Here is a 26,944-nt window from a genome sequence, read left to right on the forward strand (position 1 = left end):
AAAAGTTGCAGAATCTTAATGAAAATCAAACCATCAGATTCAGCGTATCAGATAACCCTACCGTAGAGGTTTCAAGCTCATATCTGCAAAAATGTGGAATTATGTATTTTTTGCCAGAAGAAAGATCACGGATGCGAGTTTATTTATTTTTATTTTTTTTCCAGGGTTATCGTATCGATCCTGTAGTCCTAGAATATCGTGAGAGGGCTCATTCGAACGGAAATTAAAAGTTCTAGTGCCCTTTTTACGCAACCAAAGAATTGGAGGGCAACTTGACCCCCTCCCACGCTCATTTTTCCCCAAAGTCATTTTGTTCAGCATAGTCGAAAACCTAATAAAATGTCCTTGAGTAGGACTTTGTCCCCCACAGTTCCTGGGGGAAGGGCTGCAAGTTATGAACTTTGCCCATTGTTTACATATAAGTATTGGTTATTGGGAAGTATACAGACGCTATAAGGAGGGATTTTTTCTGGTGAGGGGAGTCAGAGGATGGGGTTACGTGGGAGGATCTTTCCATGGAGGATGTTTCCTTGGGAGAAGGTACATTTCTATGAAGGGGTGCCGGGTTTCCCAGTATTATTTAAAAAAACGATCCATAATTAAATAAAAAAAAAAAAATTTTTAACTGAAAGCAAGGAGCAACATTAAAACTTAAAACGAACAAAAATTATTACGTATGTGAGTGGGGATGTCCCCTTGACAATACCTCGCTTTTAACGCTAAAGTTTTTTTTTTGCACTTTCAAAAGAGCTATCTATTCTAATTAAACGGCCTTTGTGATTCAGGGACTTGTGATTCGAGCTTTAGCGTAAGGAGCGAGGTAGTGACTAGGGAGGCAAAACCCCTCATATACGTAATTATTTCTGTTCGTTTTAAGATGTAATGTTGCTCTTTACTTTCAGTTGAAAAAACTTGTTTTTTTTATTTAATTCCTGTCTCAAGATTGACCTGAAGGACCTCTCACAAAAAGTTAAAGAACTTAGGACTTAATTATGTATTTTTTTAGGCTTCTCTCCTATTACAAATGGGTCTAATGACCTCACCCCAGCAAATGAAAAAAATGGTATACAACTTTACCTGGTGGCTCAAATAAATTAATGAAGTCACAAACTTTTCAACTCATTTAAATGAAGCTTTCAGATTGCTAACAATAATTAATAGTTTTTCATTTGGTATGGAGGTATATATCATCAATTAGGGCGCTAGCCCCATCCATCCGTTCTAGAAAAAAAAAACTGTTTGCTATTATGCAAGGAGTATTGATAACTTTAAAAACTAATAGCCATTTCCGAATTTCAGTCTCTAGTATGCTGGCCTTGTTAGGGGTGAAAATGGCATCATGCTGGGACGCGATCTCTTTTGTTATTGAAGAGAGCGCTAGAGCCTCCAATTGTCCGTTAAAACGGTTGCTGACCCATTATTTTACAATCAATTGCTTTGATAAGTTTTGTTTTAAGCAAATAATGTTTTTAGCAGAAGTAGGGTTCAGTTTCAACAGAGAGGAGACAAAATATCATCTAAGAAGCTTAAAGTATATGGGCTACTTTCTACGTTACTCGTAAAATTTTGGAACTTTGAGAAAGACTACCCACGTCCTGAAGTTGTTCCTGGTCATCGCTGTCTAGCCCAGCTTCAAAAAGCATCTGTGCCATATCCTATTATAGCACCCTCTTACATATATATAGTTATTTATGGCATTTCTATTGGATATTCCCACGGTATTTTTAGGAAAATAAGGCTTGCTCATAATTCTTTATTTTTGGAAAATTAAGAAGCTTTAAGGTCAAAACGTTTTTAAAATTTTGAAGTTTGAACCTTTTATTTCTTGTCTGGGGCTATAGATTCATTTTAAAATGGTTAAGGTCAAACGACTAAAAAGAAGTGGCTTTCAAAATGAATAAAAATTATATGAATAAAGAAATAGAAGTCCAAGTACAGTATTAGCTCAATCATTTAAACTTTTAGTTGTGCTATACTGAAGAAAAAGCAAATTAAGTCTGAATAATTCTCAGACTTTTATGACAGTTTATCACCCGTTGTTGACGACCAACGATTACTATGTCGTCTACGGCTCAAAACACATTTGCTACTTTCTATTTATTTCAAACGCTTTCTTCCACCTCATCTATCAAATCCAGATCCGAACTTTTGACCTGCGAATGAATGTATTCTCCCATTTACAAGTTTGGGTGGAGTGCAGATAAAATTTCGGTGGCAAATAATATAATTACCAAATAGAGCGATGTATAACAGGTATACATACTTGAAAAGCTACCTGTCATTCTTGGAAAAGGTTATCGAATTACAGAGTTAACCTTGGAGTTAACATAAAGTCAGCCTATAATTTTAGTTCTACTGTTAAAGATCTGTATAATCCGTCTGATATCTGATATTAAAAAAATAAAAAGTTTTTTTCAATTATAGAGGGAACTTAAAATTCAGAATTTACTGCTTCAAATGGTATTGAACAAGGGCATTTCCTGGATTTTTGTCGCCCCCTGCCTTATAGCAAATTACAACCCTGCTTTTAAATTGCAACAAAAACACAGCCAGTTAGAAATTGCATAGTGTTTATTTACCGATTCTCTTTCAAAACACTTGAGTTCAAACTTTTTTTTTTAAATTAAATTTCTTATGACGTTAAACACCATATCTTATGGTGCTTAACATCATATTCTCGGTTCTTTAGATATAATGTAAATAGTACCACGTTCCCATTTGCTGTTTACAGTAAAGTTTATTCATGTCAAACAGTTCGTGGTAACGAACTGTAAGTAAGGAGCGATGCGGCCAATAGCAAACGAAACTCTAAGAAATAAAGTCTTGATAACAATAGATACATCAAAAGAATAGAATTTTGATGCTGATTCTAAATATGTAAAATTCATCAAATTTAATGATACCCCATCAATAGTTACGAGCCTCAGAAAATTTTCCCATTTTTTGAAAAAGAGGGGATACACCCCCAAAACAGCAAGTGATCTTAATGAAAATCACTCTATCAGATTCAGCATACCAGAAAAGTCTATTGTAGAGGTTTCAAGCTCCTTAAATTTACTAAAATGTGGAATTTTGCATTTGTTGCCAGAAGAAAGATCACGGATGCGTGCTTATTTTTTTTCCCCCCCAAGGGTGATCATACTGAACCAGGGATCGTAGATGATCGGGAGAGGGTTCATTTATCGGAAATAAAAAGTTGTAGTTCCCATTTTAAGTGACCAAAAATATTAGAGGGCACCTAGCCCCCCTCTGACGCTAATGTTTCCCCAAAGTTACCTGATCAAAATTTTGAGATAACCATTTTGTTCAGCATAGTCGAAAAATCTAATAGCTATGTCTTTGAGGATGACTTAACTCACCACAGTCCCCAGGGGAAGGGCTGAAAGTTATGAACTTTTGCACATTGTGTTTACATATAGTATTGGTTATTGGGAAGTATACAGACGATTTCAGGGGGGGGGGCGATTATTCTGGTGGTAGGGGGTCAAGGGGGTATATGGGAGGATCTTAACATGGAGAGATTTTTCATGGGGGAAGGGAATTTTCCATGGAGGGGGAACCAGATTTCCCAGCACTATTAAGAAACGATCAGAAATTAAATAACAAATAAGTTTTTTTTTAATCGAAAGTAAGGAGCAACATTAAAACTTAAACGAATGGAAATTATTGCGTATATGAGAGGGGTCGCCCCTCGTCAAAGCCTCGCTTTTTTCGCTAAAGTACTTTTACTTTACTCTTAGTACTTTTAAAAGAGTTATTTATTCTAATCAAACGGTCTTTGTGATTCAGGAGTCATTCTTAAAGAATTGGGACAAAATTCGAACTTTAGCGTAAAGAGCGAGGTATTGACGAGGGGGACCCCCCTCGCATACGTAATAATTTCTGTTCGTCTTATGCTTTAATGTTGCTCCTTACTTTCGATTGAAAAAACCTGTTTTTTTATTTAATACAAAAAGTTTTCGAGAATGGAAAAAGATCATTTTGTCATATTGGCTGTCCACAGCAAAATAGAATTATCCTTGATATGAGGGCGTTTATCCTCCCTTTTTCAGGATGTAGTACAACATTTAATGGATCAATTTCGGAAACTATAATTTTTCATTAAAAAGAACGTTTCCGTAATAGAAAAGCTACCACCCCCCCCCCCTCCACAGCACTCATTTTGCACTTTTAATCATAAAATTTATTTATGTAATTAAAACTTAAATTTTGCATTTCTTATCAGATCAATTTTGGGTGGGCGGGGGGCTTTTTTTTAATAAAACAATGAAAGTTTACACATTCTACTAGCTTTTAACGGATACCATTAAGCTTAATAAATTTGACAGGGTTAGAATCACCGTAAATTGAATATTCTAGGATCTATATTTTGTCACCAAACATCCTTAAGTTTTGTTTCTTTATATTTTCGATTCTGCCCTAAGGCAGTGGTGGATCCAGGGGGAGGGGGCACCCGCTCCCTAACGTAGTTTAAAGTAGTGTAATTTACTTAATTAACGCAACATTGCGTCAATTAAACTTGCTCCTAACGCAAGTTTATCGGATCAACCTATTTTGCGCCCCCCGCCCCTAAAACAAAATACTGGATCCGCCCCTGCCCTAAGGCTAATTATATTTAGCACAAAAATGGTGCTGCTGCGCACCATGGTGATGAAAATGGGGAACAATTACAAATCACTTGGGGTTACTGGACAAGAATATCGTTTTGTTTGTTAGGACTCGTAAATTGCAAGACACCTTACGTTAATTTATTCCGTATTTGTTGAAGCCATTGATGCCCAGAAGCAAAAAAAAAACACTTTTGATGCCAAGGCTATCTTTAACTCCTTGCTAATGTGTAAACCCACATTCACAGTAGCTTATGTTGGCTTTTCGTCTAACAATTCAAGAAGGAAGCACCAAAACTCTAATTGAATCTCAAGTTATCTAATAAAACTGTCCAAACCTTGTAAGCTCTTGGCACATTTTTACTTTGCATACTATTCAGTAAAAGTAGGCAGCTATCAAATAAATGAAAGTTCCAAGGTGTGAGTTGTGGGATGCGCTGGTAATTACATATTAAAAGGTCTTTGATATTATTGATTACACTAGAATTATTTTTTACAGTACCTGAGATCTATGGTGGGGAAAATCCATTCTTTTTTTAATCACCAGCTCCTCAGTATCAGAACTACAGCGGTCTTTCCCATGCATTCTTCTATATGATCGGTTGTGGGAACTGTAAGAACAAAGTAGATTGAGTAAAGGCAGCGGACGGTATTAGAAAAGAAGGATATAAAGAACAAACATTAAAAGTAAAAAAAAATCAGACAGTGACAATGTATCATAATTCCAAAATTAGATGAACTGCTATAAATTAAGAGATCAGACTTCACGAAGAAAGTTTTGAAAAGAAATTAAGCACTGGTTATGGAAACTGAAAGAACGGAATGGGATAATTAAAGATAGCAAAGTGCATTAGAAGAAAGTGAAGTATAGTAAAAACACTCAAAGGGAAAACCAGAAAAGTTCTTGAAAAAATCCGAGAGAGCAGCAATGCAACAAAAATACAAAATAAAATGAAATAATACAAGTTAAGAGTTCAGAATTCGCGAAAGAAATTTAAATAACAATGAAGCACTGATGCTCTTTCACAAAGAAAGGTTTCCTGTGAAAAGAAAAGAGTGAATTTGGTGAGCATAAGATAGCTAAAGTGCGACACCAATTTTAGAACAAACCGGAGCCACTGTGAATGAAAAAATCGGACTTCAGACAAACAGATCGGATAGAATAAAGAAAGGCTCTTTTTGGGTTCTATTTTTGAATGACCTCTCGCCAAAACTAAATCTCCTTTTAATTATGGCTTTCTTGGCGCAGGGACTTACGACTGTAGCTTTCAAACTATCTAAAAAAAACATATGCCTTATTTTCAGGCCTTTTTACCCTCCCCCCTCCCAAGGAAGGTGCAGTCTCCTTGGCCCAAGGAACGATGGTTGACTCTCAATTTTCTTTATTTAATATGAAATGCAATACATTTTACAATTTTCCTCTTTTATATTTTCCACAGACTAAAAAGACTGCTAAGAAGAACCGTGCTATATACAGTCAAAGAATGTCTTATCAGTTGAATCTTAAGTCGTCTTAACTGATGTTGAGATTACCAAGTCTATAAAAATTTCCTCTACCACGCATGCGGGAATAAAAACGTCTGTTAAAGCGTGAAATACCTATCAATGTACCAACTGCTGCTACTTCTAAATCACAAGAGCTCATATCTAAAGGATGTCAGATATATCATGTGTACAGGTCTTTCATTTTTACGAGTATGACATATATGTTCATTTAATAAGCACCTGGTCTACTAGTCTTCGCCGCTATTATTCAGCCAAAAAAGGATATGCTATAAGTAACTAAACCTAAATTAATTTTTGACTGCTCTCAAAGTGTTTTAATTGGAACTCGGTTGCGTCATCTATCGCTGCCCAAGTTTTGCTTTGTGGAAAAAATAAAGTAATGTTTGCGGAGAACTTTTGGAATAAGATGGCTGAAAACTAACTTTTGATTACCAAGTCTAAATTCGAGTCATATATTGGCTATCAATTTCAACAACGTTGGAAGTTGAAAAACGAGCTCTCCAAAAGCCTCCAAAAAAACTTTAGCGTAAAGAGCGAGGTATTGACTAGGGGGCGAACCCCTGATATACCTATTAAAAATATATGAATATAGAAGTTCGTTACGTAAGTTAATTCGTCAGTTACATATATTTATTACTAATAAAAACGTTCGTAAATAAAATTAAACAACTTTCGAGAAAGCCATTAACCATTAAAAGTAAAATCGATATGCAAATTTTGTTTTAATTATTGATCTACGGTGAGCCAAAATCAAGACCTGCAATTATTCAAAAACGTTCAATAATTAAACAAAAAAACAAGTTTTATTAACTGAAAGTAAGGACCGACATTAAAACGAACATAAATTATTGCGTATATGAAAGGGGCTGTCCCCTCCTCAACGCCTCGCTCTTGACGCTAAAGTTTGACTCTTTCTAGCAACTCTATTTTTTAAAACAATAAAAAACTTTAGCGCAAAGAGCGAGGCGTAGAGGAGGGGCCAGCCCCTTTGATACACGGAATAATTTCTGTTCGTTTTAAGTTTTAATGTCGCTCCTTAATTTCAGTTAAATAAAACCTGTTTTTGTAGTTTAATTCAGGAATAAGATTGGGTGACCTTACCATGTTTCTAAAGTGATGAAGCATATAAAACAAGAAATATAAGATATAGTTTTGTTTACGTCAAATATGGCAAAATGACGATAGACCTAAATTTTAGATGAAACAAATATTAGAATGCACAAGAATTGTTTAAGTTCAAAGCTTACATATTAATAGGCTACTATTAAGCTGACTTCCTCAAAGCGGGCCCATGTTGTGCATATATAGAGCAGCCATTAAAAAATACATCTGAATGCTATTTGTCTACTTGGTACAAACACTATGTTAAGTTGTCGACAGTAGAGAAACTACGGGTAAAGATACATGGTTAAGGAAGTTATTTTCGGTCAAATGCAGCTTAAGAATTAGAAGCTTCAGCAACTAATGAAATGCAAATTACACAGGCAGCTTGAAATAGCAATACCAGAAATTAGAGGGTCCCTTTACAAAATATTAGTCTGAACTGAAGTTATCCACTATCCCTTACAAAGGAAATGCAATCAAAAGATGTTTGGGATAAAATGTAAAAAGGAAAGTATTAAAAATAAACAACTTAAAAAAAGTTGGGCATAGTTAATTTAGTTAGTTTATTTAAAACTATTAATAGCAACATCTTTGGTTTCTGTCAGCGATTAGTTTTGGTTTCTGATATCAAGACGAAAAATGCTGGTGTTTTCAAATGCTAAAAGTGGCGAGTAAAAAGTGATGTTTTATTAAATAATAGCCAACAAATAATTAAGTAAAAAGCGAATAATGAAACATTAGAAAAGCACAACTTTCACAGAGGAAGTTTTTTTATCTCCTCAAGAGCCTCCATGACTATTTCGCGCGGAATACTTCAGTAGATGCAGATACCATACAGCCTTTCCATCATATAAACAACAAAAAGATGGACATAGAGAAATAAACGAGGCAAATTTTATTAAGACAGTGGGACGGAAAAGATATTCGAATATTCTGAATTTATATGATCATCAATTGTACATTCGAAATATTCAGAATTTTTTCTCTGTTTTTATCCTATATCTGTGTGAAATTTTCAACTGTAAACTGTAAAAAAAATTAATAACAGCACGAGACGATGTTTTATACTCTACATTACCGGCTTGTTTCAAAGGAGACAGCAGAGGTTGTTTTTTTTTTTTTTTTTTTAATACGAATATAGGTTAACCAAAAAAGGAAAATCCCTTCGCTTTCCAGCAATAGTTTAATTTTATGTTATCATTGGACAACTAAATACCTTATTAAGAATGGCCCGATTCTACTCAAAGCTTTGCCGGAAATATCATAAAACCATTTCTGGAAGCTATCCGGGCAGTGGCGTTATCTGTAAAACACACTCTTTGGTCAAGTTGCATTTAGCATAATCCTGCTAATTACCTCATTTGCATTGAGAGACTTTTTCTCTTGTATTTAATAGCCATTTGGCTAATATCAAAGATAGATCTTGATTAATAGAAGCTTAGGGCCATATTTGGTCGGTGATTAACATTGATTAGACACAGAAAACGATAGGCCTAATCAAATGGGAACACGCTCAGCTAAGGTATAAAATCTCACTAGTCATTACAGACTTGCCTATTCTTGTAGTTATTAATTGCCAGCCATGGTTATGGACATTCCAAAAGCAACAACAACCACATAGTCTGAGGTGGGTGTGATGGAAAATAGTGTTGTCTAGAAGAACAAAAAACATTCCGTGTGCTTTGGTATTCAGATTCTTGTGGCAGAAAGGACGAAAAACAGACAAATCACAAAACTTTCCCTACCTACTTCCTACCAAAACTTTTTCGAAAATTTTTCAATCCAGAATTTTAAAATAAAAAAATACACCCGTGTAATGTGATTTTAAGAGGCACCATGGAAATAAACATCGCCCTAAGATTGGACCAGGGGTATATAGAAAACAGTCCTTTTTACAAATTTATGCTGAAACTATGAAACAGTTCGTGGTAACATACTGTAAGTAATGCTTAATTTTAACCAAAACACTCAAAAAAGGGAGTTTCTATAGCAATACACAAGAACAGGCTTTTTATGGCGATTAAATGAAAAAAAAAACAGTTTTTTCTAACTGAAAGTAAGGAGCGACATTAAAACTTAGAACGAACAGAAATTATTCTGCATATGAAAGGGACTGTCCCCTCCTCAACGCCTCGCTCTTTACGCTAAAGTTTTTTATTGTTTTAAAGAATAAAGTTGTAGGACAGAGTCAAACTTTAGCGTAAAGAGCGAGGCGCTGAGGAGGGAACAGTCCCTTTCATATACGGAATAATTTCTATTCGTTTTAAGTTTTAATGTCGCTCCTTACTTTCAGTTAAAAAAAACTTGTTTTTTTATTTAATTTCTAAACATTTTGAATTAATGCAGCTTTGATTTTGGCTCACCGTACATGAATAATTAAAGCGAAATTTGCATATTAATTTTACTTTTTTTGGCCAAATGGCGTTCTCGAAATTTTGTTCTGACGTAACTTACGCAACGAACTTCTATATTCGTATATTTTTGTTACTTATGTGAGGGGTTTGCTCTCCAGCCAATACCTTGCTCTTTACGCTAAAGTTCGAATTTTGTTCCAATTCTTTAAGAATGACCCTTGAATCACAAAGGCCGTTTAATTAGAATAGATAGCTCTTTTGAAAGTAACTAAAAAAAATTTTAGCGTCAAGAGCGAGGTATTGACTAGGGGGCAAACCCTTTCGTATACATAATAATTTCTATTCGTTTAAGTTTTAATGTTGCTTCTTACTTTCAGTTTAAAAAACTTCTTTTTTATTAATTTCTGATCGTTTTTTAAATAATGCTCGGAAATCCGGCGCCCCCTTCATAGAAATATCCCATCCCCCATGAAAATCCTCCATAGAAAGATCCTCCCACGCAATCCCCTCCTTCCGAACCCTCCCCATTAGAAAAAATCCCTCCTGAAAACGTCTGTATACTTCCCAATACTATATGTAAACAATGGACAAATTTTATAACTTGCAGCCCTTCCCCCGGGGGCTGTGGGGAATTAAGTCATCTTTAAGACATATTTATTAGATTTTCGACTATGCTGAACAAAATGGCTATCTCGAAATTTTGATAGGGTGACTTTGAGAAAAAAAATGAGCATGGGAGGGGGCCTAGTTGCCCCTCCTCCGACCCCCTCCCCCACCCAGAAAGTCATCCTCAAAGACATATTTATTAGATTTTCGACTATGCTGAACAAAATGGCTATCTCGAAATTTTGATCGGGTGACTTTGAGAAAAAAATGAGCGTGGGAGGGGCCTAGTTGCCCTCCAATTTTTTGGGGTCACTTAAAAAGAGCACTAAAACTATTAATTTCCATTCGAATGAGCCCTCTTGCGATATTCTAGGACCACTGGATCGATACGATTACCCCAGGGAAAAAACAAATAAACACACATCCGTAATCTTTCTTCTGGCGAAAAATATAAAATCCCACATTTTTGGAAATAGGAGCTTGAAACCTCTACAGTAGGGTTTTCTGATACGCTGAATCTAATTGTATAATTTTCATTAAGATTCTATCACTTTTAGAGGGTGTTTCCCCCTTTTTCGAAAATAAGGCAAATTTGTTCAGGCTCGTAGCTTTTGACTTGATGGTAAGGCTAAACTTGATGAAACATATATTTGAAATCAGCATAAAAATCCAATTCTTTCGATGTATCTATTGGTAGCCTATAAAAATTCCATTTTTTTAGAGTTTCTGTTACTATTGAGCCGGGTCGCTCCTTACTTACAGTTCGTTACCACGAACTGTTTGATTCCAAACATAAAAGTTAACCCAGTTTGAAGTTACACGTCAAAATCTACAAGCCCGAGAAAATTTACCAGTTGTTCAAAAAACGGGGAAATATCCCCAAACGGACAAATAATCTTGACAAAAACTATACCATGAACTTAAGCATGTCAGAGAAGCCTATTATAGAGGTTTAAGGCTACTATTTATAATAACGTTGGTTTTGTTTTGGGGGGGGAGAGATAAGGAAGATCACGGATAGGTGTTTATCTGTTTGTTGTGGTTATTTTTCTTCCTAGGGTTATCGTATTGAACAGATGCACAATAGTCCTAGAAAATTGGAAGAAAGCTTTTTCAAACGGAACTTATCAGTTCTGGTATCCTGTTTCAATAGCCAAAAAGACAGTGCAGCAGTGAAGTAGCATTTTCTGCAATTTTGTGACACAAAACTTACCCAAGAGGGCAAAGTTGCTATCGTTTGAAAATTCTGAGAATACCAAGCGGTTTAAAATAATCGAAAAACTATATTTTGAGCTTCCAAAATTCAGAGGCAGTAATGCTGCGTCCTGCTGCCTTCGTTCCTAAAGAGGCATAAGTCCATGAAAAACAGTTAACATAGACATTTGTTGTAAAACTCCATTTACCCAAGTTGATTCACTTGATATTAGATAAAGTTATGTACAATGATGTATAATTGCTTACCAGCTATTATGGAGGAACACCAAAGAGGTCATTGTTCAGGGGGGAGGGTGCGACTGGTGCCTCAAGAAGTACATTGTTATGCCCATATTTTCCAGGTCTCCGTGAACCTTCAGGTAAACATAGAAGAGGGTCCGTGAAGGGAGAGGTCGAAATTATTCTCCAATCTCCCTTCACTTGGACTAAGCCTGACTATGGATGCTGCGGAGTGATAGCTCTCCTCTTATAATAGGCAGCGCAATAGCGCTGCCTAAGTAAAGAACGATGTTGGCATAATGTATTGTTATTTTTTTTTTTTGGTTTCTTATCTTAGACCAGGGCACTTCGTATCGAAGGAGTTGTCGTAGAAACTTCGAAAAGTCCTCATTCGATTGGAAATTGGAATGGCTAGTGTCCTTTTTAATAGTCAAAAGTGGTTGGAAGGCAACTAGCCACCCCCCCCACACCCATCATTACCCAAAACACATCCAATCAAAATTTTGTATTGCCATTTTGTTCAGCGTAGTTGATTTCCAGATAGAAAGTATGTTTTTGAGGATGACACTCCCCCACAGCCCTCAGGGAAAGGGTTTTAAGTTCTGCCCTGGGGACAAATAAGAACTATGTTGGCACAATGCAATATTTACTACTTATTTTTTCCTTTAGACCAGGGCACTTTGTATCGAAGAAGTTGTCGTAGAAACTTCGAAAAGGGCTCATTCAATTGAAAATTGGAGTGGCTTCTGCCCTTTTAAATAGTCGAAAGTGATTGGAAGGCAACTAGCACCCCTTCCACGCCCACCATTTCCCGAAACACATCCAATCAAAATTATGAAATATTCATATTTTTCGGCGTAGTTGATTTCCAGATAGAAAATATGTTTTTGAGGAGGTCACTCCCCCACAACCCTCAGGGCAAGGATTTTAAATTATGCCCGGGGGCATATAAGAACGAAGTTGGCATAATGTATAATTTTTTTTTCCTTTAGACCAGGGCACTTCGTATCGAAGAAGTTTTCGTAGAAACTTCGAAAAGGGCTCATTCAATTGGATATCGGAGTGGCTTGTGCCCGTTTTAATATGCGAAAGTGAATGGAAGGCAACTAAGATCCCTTCCACACCCACCATTTCCCGAAACACATCCAATCAAAATTTTGAGATAGCCATTTTGTTCAGCGTAGTTGATTTCCATATAGAAATTAAGTTTTTGGGGAGGAAACTCCCCCACAACCTTCTGGACAAGGGATGTAAGTTATGCCCTGGGGCATATAAGGTTTTTATAGAAAGCGTTGTCGTAGAAAATTCAAAAAAGGCTCATTCGATTGGACATTGGAGTGGCTAGTGCCCTTTTTAATAATCGAAAGTGATTGGAGGGCAACTAACCCTTCTCTCACGCCCACCTTTTCCCCAAACACATCCAATCAAAATTTTAAGATAGATGTTTTCTTCAACGTAGTTTAAAGCTCTTATCATTAGGTCTTTGAGGATGACAACCCCCCCCCCCCACACACCCCTCAGGGCAAGGGTTGTAAGTTATGCCCTTGGGGCATATAAGATTTGTGTAGAACGCGTTGTCGCAGAAACTTCAAATATGGCTCATTAAATTGGAAATTGAAATGGCTAGTACCCTTTTTACTAGTCGAAAGTGATTAGAAGAGAACTAACACCCAGTCAACGCCCACCATTTCCCCAAAAACATCCAATCAAAATTTTGAGATAGCCATTTTGTTCCACGCAGTTTAAAGTTCAGGAAATTCAGGAAAAAGTTTTTTTTAATTAATCACTTAAAAAGAGTTTTTTTTTTGAAAATAAAAGATTACATTCATAATTAAAGATAGGATGGCCGGCACTAAATGTGGAGAGGTATAGGGGGGGGGCTTTATGAGTTACGTCCGAGAAATCCCTGAAAGGGGAGGGGGGAGGTACAACCCAAGAATTTCGTTTAATCGAAGTTTGAATGGAAATATTGGACTAGTCCTTCCTCAACACTTCACTCTTTACTCTAAAGTTTTTTTTTATCCTAATCTTGTGTTTTACCTTACCAGGGAAACAAAAGTTTTCAAATTATCTGATACTGCTGAACTCGACTGCAGTAACGCAGTAGGCACTTATCAACACAATAAAAATGATACAGGAGCGAAAAACTAAAAGAAGAAAGACTTTGCTGACGTCACCTTGTTATAACATGGAAACCATTGGTGTGTAGGTGCATAGTAAAGTTGAGATGTCGAAAATAACCGATCTATAGGCAATTAAATGAAAAAAAAGTTTTTTTTCAACTCAAAGTCAGGAGCAACATTAAAACTTAACACCAACAGAAGTTATTACGTAAGTGAGGGGGTTGCCCCCTCACTTTTCACCATAAAGTGTCCCTTGTGTTTCAGGAGTCGTTATTAAAGACTTGGGACATCATTAAAACTTTAGCGTAAAGAGCGAGGTGTTGAGGAGGGTGAAAAACCCCCTCATATGCGTAATAGTATCTGCTCGTTTTACTTTGTTGCTTACTTTGAGTTGAAATTTTGTTTTCTTTAATTTCGGATCATTTTTTAAATACTGCCGGGAAATCCGGCTCCACATCCCCCCCACCTTACGGGAAGTCAGCAAAGAGAAAGTAAGATAAATAAAAAGAATTTCGTATAGAAATTCTGGCATATTTTCCCAGTGTAAAATTTCCCCTGAAAAATTCACCCCCAAAAATTTCCCTCCCCATGGAAACTTCCCCCAGTGGAAAATCTAAGAAACAGAAAATTGACCCCCTCCCACTTCCCAATAACAAACATTATACGTACACAATAGGCAAATTTTGTAACTTAAAGACCTATCCTCATAGGCTCTGGGGGTCCTGCTATCTCCAAATGCATAGTTATTGGACTTTTCAACAATGCTGAACAGACGATTCTGGGGGAAAAGGGGCATAGACCCTCCAAAATTTAACAGTGGCGCCATTGGGGGGGGGGGGGAGACCGGGGGTGACACTCCCCCACCCTGATTTTTGAGGGGCAATTTTCAACTCTGAAGCTCTTTGTTTATTATTCTTTTTCCAATTTTTTTTGTTGCTTTCGATTTATTCATGAAAAACCAAAAACCAGGTCTTTAGAAAACAGCAAATTGAAGACACTCAAAGATTTACAGTGAAGTCACCCATTTGAAGAATATCTCTTTTGGGATGGTTTCGTCGGGGCGAGTACAACGAGCGGATGTTTTTCAGGAGTACATGCCCGTCTCCGGGAAAAAACACCACAATCAGTACACTCACCGTCATTCCCATAGACTTAACCTTGTATGAAGAAAATACAAAGGATTTTTGTCAGTATTTTGAGTTTTGCAAACAGTTTATGGTTTTTTCTACAACATAAACAATCGATACCATATGTTTGTGGAGGCCCAGAAAACTGCCAACGTGTCCGCTAACACTTGAAAGGACAGTTGTATAGATCAGTGGCTAAAATTCTGGTAAGATATGAGTGTATAATCGCAGTTCTGTCAGTTTTTCTAGAATCTTCTGACAGGGAGGATACAGCAGAAGCTACTGGTCTTAAGAATCAACTAGAGTCATTTCCCTTCATATTCAATTTGTATGTCATTCACGAAGTTCTTGCTGTGATCAACCCTCTTTCTGAGCAAGTGCAGGCCCTAGATCCGATCATTTGAAACGCCTACGCTTTAATCACCACAACAAAAAACCAACTGAAGAGAATTCATAATGTCAAGAGTTTTCTAATCTTATACGGCAAGTCTAAGGATGTGGTTGTTAATGTTGGCGCTGATCTGTCGAAAACAAGCGCTCTTGCTTCAACCATACAAGCAAAATCAAAACGAGTTCAGAAGATGCACAAGAATAGAAGAGAAAATGCGAAGAGAGTTCTCCGAGGTTTTGGACAGAGTGGTAAATGAGTTTGAAGAGCGTTTTTATGTCCAGCTGCCAGTACTAGAAGCAACACGAGGCTTTAACCCCAAATTCGAAGACTTCATGGACACAGATTTACTTCTCGAGATCGCGACATACTTCGATAAGGCTTGCATCAATGCTATAGAGCTGAAAAGAAAAGCTTTGATAGCTCGTGCATGTGTCGCAGCTTCCACAGAAACCGGCAAACACTTTAGATCTTTTCGAAAGCCTAGGAGGATTGAAATAAGCTTATTCTGAGGTTCTTGAGGTCGCTCACAACATGCTCAAATGAATGATTTTTCTGTGTTGACATTTGTGAAAGATTACCTTCGGACAACAATGAACAACAAGCAACTTTCGCATTTGTTCCTTATGTTCTCTGAAAAGGCTGCAGTGAAGGAGCTCAATTTTGAAAAGCTTGTGGACGACTTCGCAAAAATGAAGCCAAAGAGATATCCATTGCTTAAATAACTGCACGTAACTTTCAGTTTTTAATTTGTGTGGTAAATGTTCCATCTTGTAGCGATTTTTTGGTCCCTAACCAGGTTGCAAAAGGCAAAATCTAAATAAATTACGTTGCTTTAATGTGTATTCGAACACTAATTTGAAGAGTAGTCTACCAAACAGAGTAACTACATTTTGGGTCTGGACGGGGGCCCAAAATTGATCTTTGCCCCGCCCCCCCCTGAGGTTTTTTGAAATGGCGCCATTGAGCTTGAAACCTCTACATAAGGGTTCCCTGTTACGCTGAACCCGATGGTGGGATTCTCATCAAGATTCTTTGAAGTTTAGGGAGTGTCCTTCCCCTTTTGAAAACCAAGCAAATTTTCTCAGGCTCTACTAAAATGTGATGGGTAGTACTAAAATTAATGAATCTTATATATTTAGAACCAGCATAACAAGCCGATTCTGCTGATACACATCGTTACCACGAACTATTTTATTCTAATATCCAGAGCTTCATTCAAAGGTATTTCTTGCAAGTAAACAAATAAGATTTAAGGAATTTCGAAAAATTTTCATCCTAAATACTAGATAATATAGTAGAATTCTCCTTCCGTTGATTTCAGTTTAGGCAGATGCAGCATAGATCTCGATATGACAAAAAAAACGTGGGACATTTTTGGAACCCACGCAGCCGTACTTCGATATGAAGTTGCAAATACTTTCCTGATCTCCTCCGTGCTTTGACTTTGACTTACTTTGACTTAAAGCTCTTGCTCGGCAGCGTCGCCATCTTGGAGGGAACCAGACTTCAGCGCCGTTATTATTTCCAGAGTGGCCTGTTTTGGGCGAGGGTAGGAGCTTCGGTGGGGTCAATGCCCTACGCTGTGAGTCGCGGATGATATCCGTCCATCTCATACGTGGTCTACCTCTGGGGCGTTCCAGAAAAGTCAAACTCTTCCAGCAAAATCAGCAAACTCTCCCAGCAAAATCAATGCCTAACGGATGTGCCAGCAGTGTTTTGTTGAGAACATGGTCCATGGCACAGTTGAAGAGTTCAGGAGCAGCAGCACAGCCTTGCCGAACACCTTTTCTAATTTGAAAATGTGATGAGAGCTGGCCATTTACAACGACAGCGCTTTTAGTCTTATTGTATAGTTCTTTGAACAGGTTGATAATTTTCTTAGGTACACCAGCAGATTAAAGGACCAGCCACAGTGACTGTCTATCTGCAGTGTCGAAAATCGACACTGCAGATAAATAGACTAATTGTATGGAATCGGCCTTCCTTTTATATTCTAGTTTTCTCTATCAACTGTCTAATTGTATGGATTTTCTCAGTAGTGAACCCACCCGTCATGAAATCAGCTTGCTGGTGGGGACGAAGGGGATACAGGTACTTTGTTGCCCACTTTAGGAGGAACACGGGGAAGAGTTGAAAGAAGCTTTGAATTGGGTTGTTCAGTGTCAGAGCATTCCAGGTGGGCAAATTGATGCCACTTTGGTCAACGATATTCAGAGGTAATCGTATTTGGGGGGTCCGGGGTCGAAAAGGGGTTTGAGATGATATAACCGAGGCTGAATTTCTGGTTACATTCGTTGCAATAGAACTCTTTGAAAGAAAGATGACTAAAAGTCACTGTCTCAAGACATATTTAATTCAATATGTTCTTCCTTAAAAAAAAAATTCTTTTAAAAATCGCAGTATCGAGTGACATAATTTTACCCTGAGCAATATTTCAGTTTATTTACAAAAGAACGAATAATTTCATTTATTTTTATATATTTCGTATATTTCTATATAAAATATATATTTTCTATTCCATTCCAAAACAGTTTTTTTTTTTTTTTAAACAATGATTTTCGCAATGCTTCAAGGCCAAATCATGCTATATTTCAATAAATAATTACAGAAAAGAAGAAAACGGAGAAGATAATTATAATTGGGTAAGCCCACAGGCAAGTTCACGATCAGGTAGGCTACGGCCTAATGATATTATAAATTATATAGCTTTTCTTTTAAAATTTTTTTTTTTTTTTTTTTTTTTTCTTTTTTTTTCTCTTTTTTTTTTATTGAGAGTTGAGACGACAAACGATATGAAAATTGGAACTAATTAAAATAAAGAGCAAACTATGAATAAATTTTTCATCAAACAATAAAAATGCAATTACTATCATGCTGAGAGAGGGATTTTAATGCTAATGGGTTAATGAATATCAAAATGAAGATTCATTCTCCCGCGGAAGCTAAGATAGCAAATTCTCTGTATAACTCCCATGATCAATTTATATCATGCTGAGATACTGACAGTATTATACTCCAAAAATTTAAGATCAATTTTTTCTAAGATTTTGTATTTTTGATTCAAATAAATCTTAAGAGTCTAAAAAACATAACAAAATATTATAAAAAAAATAAGAGTCTTAAATCTTAAAAAAATAAATGTTTTTACTTTTATAACTTTAATAAATCAAATAATATTCACATTTTGATTACTAAATATCAGTAATCAAACTGACAATGCACATTCATTTGTATTTTTTTCAATTAAGTGCAAACTATGTTCTGGCCCTGGGAAGGTATAGGGATTTTGACCCCTACTAATGTTAATTTCTGCTCGTTTTGAGTTTGAATCGGTTATTTATTGTAATTTCTGTTCGTTTTGGGTTTCATTTATTAATCGATAATGATTTGCGGTAGTTTCACGCTTGGTAGAATATTTGATTTTATTTTTGCTCATTTTTTGTTTAATGGAGTTCTTTACTTTTCTTTGAAAAACTTATCTTGTGGAAAATTTTTTTTAATTAATTTCTGTTCGTTTTATATTGATATAGCCTTTGTAGGGAAAACGAAAATAATACTTTAAATCTTTTCTTTTTTTAAGAATTTATAGTTTGGCCTGCTATTTGTATGCTGGAGAAAAATTGTCAGCAATTTTTAACAACATACACCCTTTTAAAAATCTGGACACAAATGTTTAATTTAGTGTTAATTGGGCGTAGGAGGGGGACTAATTTTCCTCCAATCACTTTCGACTATTAAAAAGTTCCTACGATAACTCCTTCGATACAAAGTGCCCTAGTCTAAACAACAAAAACAACAAGAAAAAAATACATTATACCCACATTGATCTTTACTATAAAATGTCGAGCCTTCCAATCACTTTTGACTATTAAAAAGGGCACTAGGCCTTTCGATTTCCAATCGAATGAGTCCTTTTTAAGTTTCTACGACAACACTACCTATAAGAGCCTTACATGTTCCCAGGTCATAAACTACAACCCTTGCCTTGAGGGATGTGAGGGCGGTTGTAATGCTCTAGGACCCAATGTCCCGAAATTTCAGCTGCGTTAAAAAATACGTCTATATCAAAAGATTGACTTGTTGTTTTTAGTCTAATGGTGGGAGGCAGTGGGGTATTCTATATTCTTCCGCCGATTTTAATTGCTAAAAAAGGCCCTAGACATGTTAATTCTAATTAGATTAAACCCTTATGAAGTTTTAACGACAACACTTTCAATAAAAACCTTATATACCCCAGGGCATAACTTACAACCCTTGCCCTGAAGGCTGGGGGTGGGGTTGTCATCCTCAAAGACCTAATTTCTAGAATTTTCTGCAACGTTAAACAAAATGACTATCTGAAAATTCTGATTGGATGTGTTTGGGTGAATGGTGGGCGTGAGACGGGGGTTAGTTACACACCAATCACTTCCAACTAGTAAAAATGGCACTAGCCATATCAATTAACAATTGAATTAGCCCCTTTTGAAGTTTTTACGACAACTCTATCTATAAAAACCTTATATGCCCCCAGGGCCTAACTTACAACCTTTGCCCTGGGGACTCTCGGGGTTCGTCATCCTTAAATACATAATTTCCAGAACTTTCAACTAAGTTGAACAAAATGGCTATCGCTAAACTTTGATTAAATGTGTTTGGGGAAATGGTGGGCGTGAGAGGGGGGTTAATTACTCTCCACTTCTCTTTCATATGAGCCCCTTTTGAAATTTCTACAACAACTTTCTATATAAACCTTGTATGCCCCCAGGGCATAACTTACAACCCTTGCACTGAGGGCTCTGATGGGATTATCATCCTAAAAGACCTAATTTACAGAACTTTCGACTACATTGAACAAAATGGATATCTCAAAATTTTGATTGGATGTTTTTGGGGAAATGGTGGGCGTGAGGGGGGGGTTACTTGCCCTTCAATCATTTTCGACTATTAAAAGGGCACTAGTCCTTTCAATTTCAAATTGACTGAGCCCTTTTTCAAGTTTCTACGAAATCGCTTTCTATAAGAGCCTTATATGCCCCCAGGGAAAACAGGGAATAACCACAGCCCTGAGGGCTGTGGGGGTGGAGGGCATGTCATCCTTAAAGACCTAATCTCCAAAACTGTTAACTACGTTGAATAAAATGGCTATCTAAAAATTTTGATTGGATGTGTTCGGGGAAAAGGTGGGTGGGAGAGGGGGGCTAGTTGCCCTCAAATCACTTTCGAGACTATTAAACAGGGCACTAGCCCTTTGAACTTCCAATCGAATGAGTCCTTTTTCAAGTTTCTACGACAAAGATTTCAATTAAAACTTATATCCCCAAAGGGAATAATTTATAACCCTTGCCCGGAAGACTGCGGGGAGAGTGTTCTAATCAAAGGTATAATTTCCTGAACTTTCAGCTGCGTGGAACGAAATAGCTATCTCAAAATTTTGATTGGAGGTTTTTGGGGAAATGGTGGGCGTGGAAGGGGTGTTAGTTGCCTTCCAATCACTTTCGACTATTAAAGAGGACACTGGCCATTTCAATTTCCAATCGAGTGAGCCATTTTTGCAGTTTCTATGACAACACGTTCTACAAAAACCTTATAAGCCCCAAGGGCATAACTCATAACCCTTGCCCTGAGGGCTGTGGGGCAGGGGTTGTAATCCTCAAAGACCTAATTTCCAGAACGTTCAACTACGTTTAACAAAATGGCTAACTTAAAATTTTGAATGGATGTGTTTGGGAAAAATGTGGTCGTGAGAGGAGGGTTAGTTGCCCTCCAATCCCTTTCGAATATTAAAAAGGGCACTAGCCACTCCAATTTCCAATCAAATGGGCCTTTTTTGAAATTTCTACGACAAAGCTTTCTATGAAAGCTTTTTATGCCCCTAGGGCATAACTTACAACCCTTGCCTGAAGGCTGTGGGGGGAGTGTCCTCCTCAAAACATAATTTCTATCTGAAAATCAACTACGCTGAACAAAATTGCTATCTCAAAATTTTGATTGGATGGGTTTACTAGAATGATGGGCGTGGGGGGCTAGTTACCCTCCAATCACTTTAGACTATTAAAAAGGGCACTAGCCCTGTAATTTCCAATCGAATGAGCCCTTTTTGAAGTTTCTACGACAACGCCTTCTACAAAAACCTTATATGCCCCCAGGGCATAACTTAAAACCCTTGCCCTGAGGGGTGTGGGGGGGGGGGGTTGTCATCCTCAAAGACATAATTTCCAGAACTTTCAACTACGTTGAATAAAATGGCTATTTCAAAATTTTGATTGGATGTGTTTGGGGTGGGCGTGAGAGGGGGGATAGTTGCACTCAAATCACTTTCGACTATTAGAAAGGGCACTAGACCTTTGAATTTCCAATCGAATAAGCCCTTTTTCAAGTTTCTACGACAAAGATTTCAATAAAAACTGATATTCCCCCAGGGCAAAACTTATAACCGTTACCCTGAAGACTGTGGGGGAGTGTCCTGCTCAAAGGTATAATTTCCTGAACTTTAAACTGCGCGGAACAAAAAAGCTATCTCAAAATTTTGATTGGATGAGTCTGGGGAAATGGTGGGCTTGGAAGGGGTGTTAGTTGCCTTCCAATCACTGTCGACTATTAAAAAGGGCAATAGCCACTCCAATTTCCAATCTAATGAGCCTTTTTTGAAGTTTCTACGACAACGCTTTCTATAAAAACCTTATATGAACACACGGCATAACTTACAACCCTTTCCCGGAGGGCTGTCTGGGAGTGTCCTCCTCAAAAACATGATTTCTATCTGGAAATCAACTACTCTGAACAAAATTGCTGTCTAAAAATTTTGATTGGATGTGTTTGGTGATTGCCTTCCAATCACTTTCGACTGTTAAAAAGGGCAGTAGTCATTTCAATTTCAAATCGATGAGCCCTTTTTGAAGTTTCTACGACAATGCTTTCAATAAAAACGTTCTATGCCCCCAGTTCATAACTTACAACCCTTGCCCTGAGGGCTGTGGGGGGGGGGGGTTGTTATCCTCAAAGATCTAATTTCCAGAACTTTCCACTATGTTGAACAAAATGGCTATCTCAAAATTTAGATTGGATATGTTTGGGGAAAAGCTGGGCTTGAGAGGGGGGATAGTTGCCCTCAAATCACTTTCGACTATTAAAAAGGGCACTGGCCCTTTGAATTTCCAATCAAATGTGTCTTTTTTTAAGTTTCTACGACAATACTTTCTGTAAAAACCTTATATGCATCAATGGCATAACTTGCAACCCTTGCCCTGAGGGCTGTAGGGGAGTGTCCTCCTCAAAAACATAATTTATATCTGGAAATCAACTACGCTGAACAAAGTGGTTATCTCAAAATTTTGATTGGATGTGTTTTGGGAAATGGTGGGCGTGGTAGGGGTTTTAGTTGTCTTCCATTCACTTTCGACTATTAAAAAGGGCACAAGCCCCTCGTATATCCAATTGAATGAGCTCTTTTTGTAGTTTCTACGAAAACTTTTTCGATACGAAGTGCCCGGGTCTATAGGAAAAAAAAATAATACATCGTGCCAACATCGTTCTTATATGCCACCAGGGCATAACTTAAACCTTTACCCTGAGGTCTGTGGGGGAGTGACCTCCAAAAAAACATATATTTTATCTGGAAATCAACTACGCTGAACAAAATGGCCTCCAATCACTTTCGACTATTATAAAGGGCAGACGCTACTCCAATTTCCAATTGAATGAGCCATTTTCGAAGTTTCTACGACAACTCCTTCGACACGAAGTGCCCTGGTCTAAGACCAAGGAAAAAAAAAAACAATCCATTGTGCCAACATCGTTCTTTACTTAGGCAGCGCTATTGTGCTGCCTATGATTAATGGCCTTAGTGATTAAGGGGTCATTTTTAAAGAATTGGAACAAAATTCGAACTTTAGCATAAAGAGCGAGGTATTGACTAGGGGCCGAACCCCCTAATATACGTATTAAAATATATATGAATATAGAAGTTCGTTACATATGTGAATTCGTAAGTTACGTTTAGTTATTACTAATAAAAACGATCGTAAATAAAATAAAACTTTCGAGAAAGCCATTTAACCAAATAAAAGTAAAATTAATAAGCAAATTTTGTTTTAATTATTGGTCTACGGTGAGCCAAAATCAAAACCTGCATTAATTCAAAAACCTTCAGAAATTAAATAAAACAAAGAAGTTTTTTTTAACTGAAAGTAAGGAGTGACATTACAACTTAAAACGAACAGACATTATTCCGTATATGAAAGGGGCTATCCCCTCCTCAACGCCTCTCTCTTTACGCTAAAGTTTTTCATTGTTTTAAAAAAAAATAGAGTTGTGAGAAAGAGTCAAGTGGCAGGGCAAAAAGGGGGCAGCTGCACCCCCAATAATTAGGGAAATATTATTGTTTATTAATTAAAACTAAAAATCGATAATTGGTGATAAACTGGTTTATGCGTTGCCACGTTTATTTTTGTTGTCAAAACATAGAATTGGCCTATGCTAAGAAATACATTTTTAATTGATTTTTTTATTAAATCTAAGTCGCTACGGAAAAAATTTCGGTAGTTCTAGTTTTGTTTGAAGTTTGATAGGGTAAAGTAAGCGTACAAAAATAGATACGCGCCATGCACACCGGGCGCAGAAAATCCGCAACGAGCCTCCACCTCCGGATGGGCGCGGAAGCTGGACAGCCAACTTTAATTTCATGTTTGTTTGATATGTGTGTATTGTTTATTATATATTGTGTAATGTGTTTTTTTTATATTAACCGAGTAGCGTCTTTGGTAAATAGTGACTTGTCCTTGTAATCGCTTGACAAAAAAATGTGCTATTGAAGATGTTGGGGAGGCCCACTACACTTTTACTTTTTACCGTTTGGTGGTATCCCCTTTTACGGTATCCCTCATAAAACAATTTCCCAAAAGAAGTTTTTATACCGCTTAAAAACACGTTTAGGTTTGCACTTTGCTCAAATTTTCCGGTACCGGTCCCTCGAGAACTCCCCTTTCCGCTGAAGTGTATCCCATATCCCCCACCCTTCGGATTTGGACCCCTTTTTGTCCCCCAAATGAAATTCGGAACTTACACCCATGTTGGAGCTAAAATTGTAATATTAACCTTCGATTTGTTATCAAAAAGGTTAGAAAAGCCTTAAATACCTCGTTTGCTGATTATGAAACCCAGTTTCTGAATTATGTAGCCTTCTTAATTTGTTGTAAATTTAGACTTGTCTATTGTCGTGTTAACTTTAAATTTGTAATCAACATGCTCAGAAACCCTTCTATATAAATTTTACTCTATTTTTAGGCCATTCAAACTGCAATTATAATGGTTTCTAGTTGCTAAGATTTAATCATTTAGGACCAATTCTTGATCAATCATGATTCAAAAGTGGTTATATTTTGTATGCTGACGAAGTTGTGGTGATGGGAGAGGGATTTCAGATGGGACATGGAGCAGTAGCTCCAATTTTGTTCCTCCAGTTATACAGATTGAAAGTCCGTGCATGAGTCACGGACTAAGCAAGTCACATTAAGACCATTTGTGAGATTTGTACTTAACGTGTTCTGGTCATCTACATCTTGACCTCAGATTTGCTGTCTCCAAGCTCATAAATATGTTTAAATCAATTTTGATAGAAGTTTAGTGGCATCTGTGAAATATGTACTTAGTGTTTTTAATATAGGTTGGCACATTTATCAATGCAAAAAAAAAAAAGATAGCAGTATATAAGAAATGGGTAAACCTAAATAATTATTTAAAAGTTTAACCCGTTGAATATATTTTTCTTCGTTTTCCTTTTGCTTGTAAATAAAATGGTGTTGGAACAAAAAAACATTAATGTCTATATTGAAAAGGTAGTGTGGAGGAGGGGGATGGACCCCATGAAATATATACTAGACAATATTTCAATTTTGAACGTCAATATTTGGATATTAGCCTCAGCTAGTCGAAAGAACCACAACATGTATGTATATGATAGGGGAGCGTTTTAGTGGGCCCACATACCCAATTACCGTACTTAGGGTCCTTCGATCGTGCAGATTTAATATATTTGTGTGTATCTGATATTAATAAGTTTTGACGAGTCAACATTTGTGAAATGTGTAATTAAAGTATTTTGGATTTGGACGATTTTGCACTGTTAGCCTCAGCTAAGTGAAAATTAAGCTCAGAAGAACTAAAATACCATTTTAGGTGAATAAAAATCTGGGAAAGAGCTGGGGGACACACACAAGGACCTCGCCTAGGGTCATTCTATAATGCACATTGAAATGCTGTATATGCACCAATATAGAACATGTCTACCCATCTACTTAAAAAAAATGGTGGCATTGAGGGACAAAGGGCAAAGCACAATAGAGATATCTAGATATTTGTACTGTGGTCCAAAGTGTGTGTCCTTTTATCCCTCTGATTGAAAGTCCTTGCATAGCTCTGATTTCAACAAAGTGTAACATGTTTGACCTTTTTCTATTAAAATATTTCTATCTGGCCTCTGTTTTATTAGTGCTATTTGCATAATATGAGGTCCTCTGGCTCTACTTATCCTGTCATCCCTGAGGAACATTTTTGGATCTTTCAACAATTCAGATTTTGATAACTACCTCCCATTTTTAATAGGATTTGGGTGGTGGGGCCCAGAGGCAAATGAAGCATTGAAGAGGTGGTAGTTTGCCCTTCGATCATTATTGACCCTTAAAAAGAGCACCATAGCTTTTAATTTGCTGTCGAGGGAGCCCTTTCCTGAGTCTCTACGACCGATGCGGCAAGAAACTTCTGCGGCAGGAAAAAATAAATAACAATAATAAAAATTATACATGAGACGAGTCTCTTCATAGTTTATATCCGTTTTAGACAATGGGGTGGATACAATCCATAGAAGAACTATGAACTTTTATTTCGAATCCTGAAGCAGCAATTTGTATCTGCAGCAAATTTCAAATATGAATTTTAGACAAAAACATAATTATAATCTGCAAAAGCAAGTCCTGAAAGATAATAACATAATCGCTGAATTTTTAGTGAAGCACTAATTTAAAGATGGCGTCTAATTTTTGGATGATCAATAAGAAACTGAGGTAAAACATGTCTAACGCTAACGTTATTGACGCAAAGAATCTGATGCTTACAAACTGAAAGCAATTGCACCGACGGCGGTAAGAAAAATGTGCCAATTCTGCAATAAATACAGACTCTTAACCATGCTTAAGTTAATCTTCCGAACTTTTATCCATGTGCCCACTTCTTTAAACCATCATTGACCCCATCCCTCCTAAACTTTTGTGGAAACTACTGTATATGTAATATTTTTAGTATTTGCATGGAAACATTTTCAAATAGGTATCTAAGAAATCCTTTCGCAAACCCTCTGGGGAGCATCAACCACTGGTTAGGAGCCCATGGGTTAGGAACCCATGCACTAAAGAGTCAGTCACAAGTGCAAAGTTTTGTCTTGAGAGGTTTTATAGTGTTCGTAGATTAAGCTTCAAATGTAATTATATGTATACGCAAGTTAATACGATATAAAACAAATTCTTCAAAGCAGCGTAGGAAATTTTATAGGATACAAAATCCACAAATATACATAGATCTTAGAGACTCGCTATTTGCGAATATGCTTAAAAAGTATTCAATCTGACGGCCTTGACTTTGAATAAAAAATCATTTCCCCAAAAAAGCAGGTAGTAACCTTGTGAGTTATTTAGTCTTAATGCCTTGAATTGGTGTTCGA

At 36.9% G+C, this 26,944-nt stretch overlaps 1 protein-coding gene across 7 annotated transcripts in view; it reads right to left on the reverse strand.

Moving 5' to 3' along the window:
- LOC148950360 (uncharacterized) overlaps window positions 1–26,944 on the reverse strand; it is a 369,985-nt gene that overhangs the window by 164,293 nt on the left and 178,748 nt on the right. For all 7 annotated transcript variants that reach the window (XM_089092346.1, XM_089092345.1, XM_089092344.1 and 4 more), the window contains one exon: window positions 5,110–5,218. In XM_089092346.1, the coding sequence (XP_088948472.1) occupies window positions 5,110–5,218 (109 nt within the window). The remainder of the gene's footprint in view (window positions 1–5,109; window positions 5,219–26,944) is intronic.

Source organism: Artemia sp. Qi Xiang Cuo, chromosome 7 (genome assembly GCF_049724085.1).
Source record: "Artemia sp. Qi Xiang Cuo chromosome 7, ASM4972408v1, whole genome shotgun sequence".
NCBI classification, from domain to species: Eukaryota; Metazoa; Arthropoda; class Branchiopoda; order Anostraca; family Artemiidae; genus Artemia; species Artemia sp. Qi Xiang Cuo.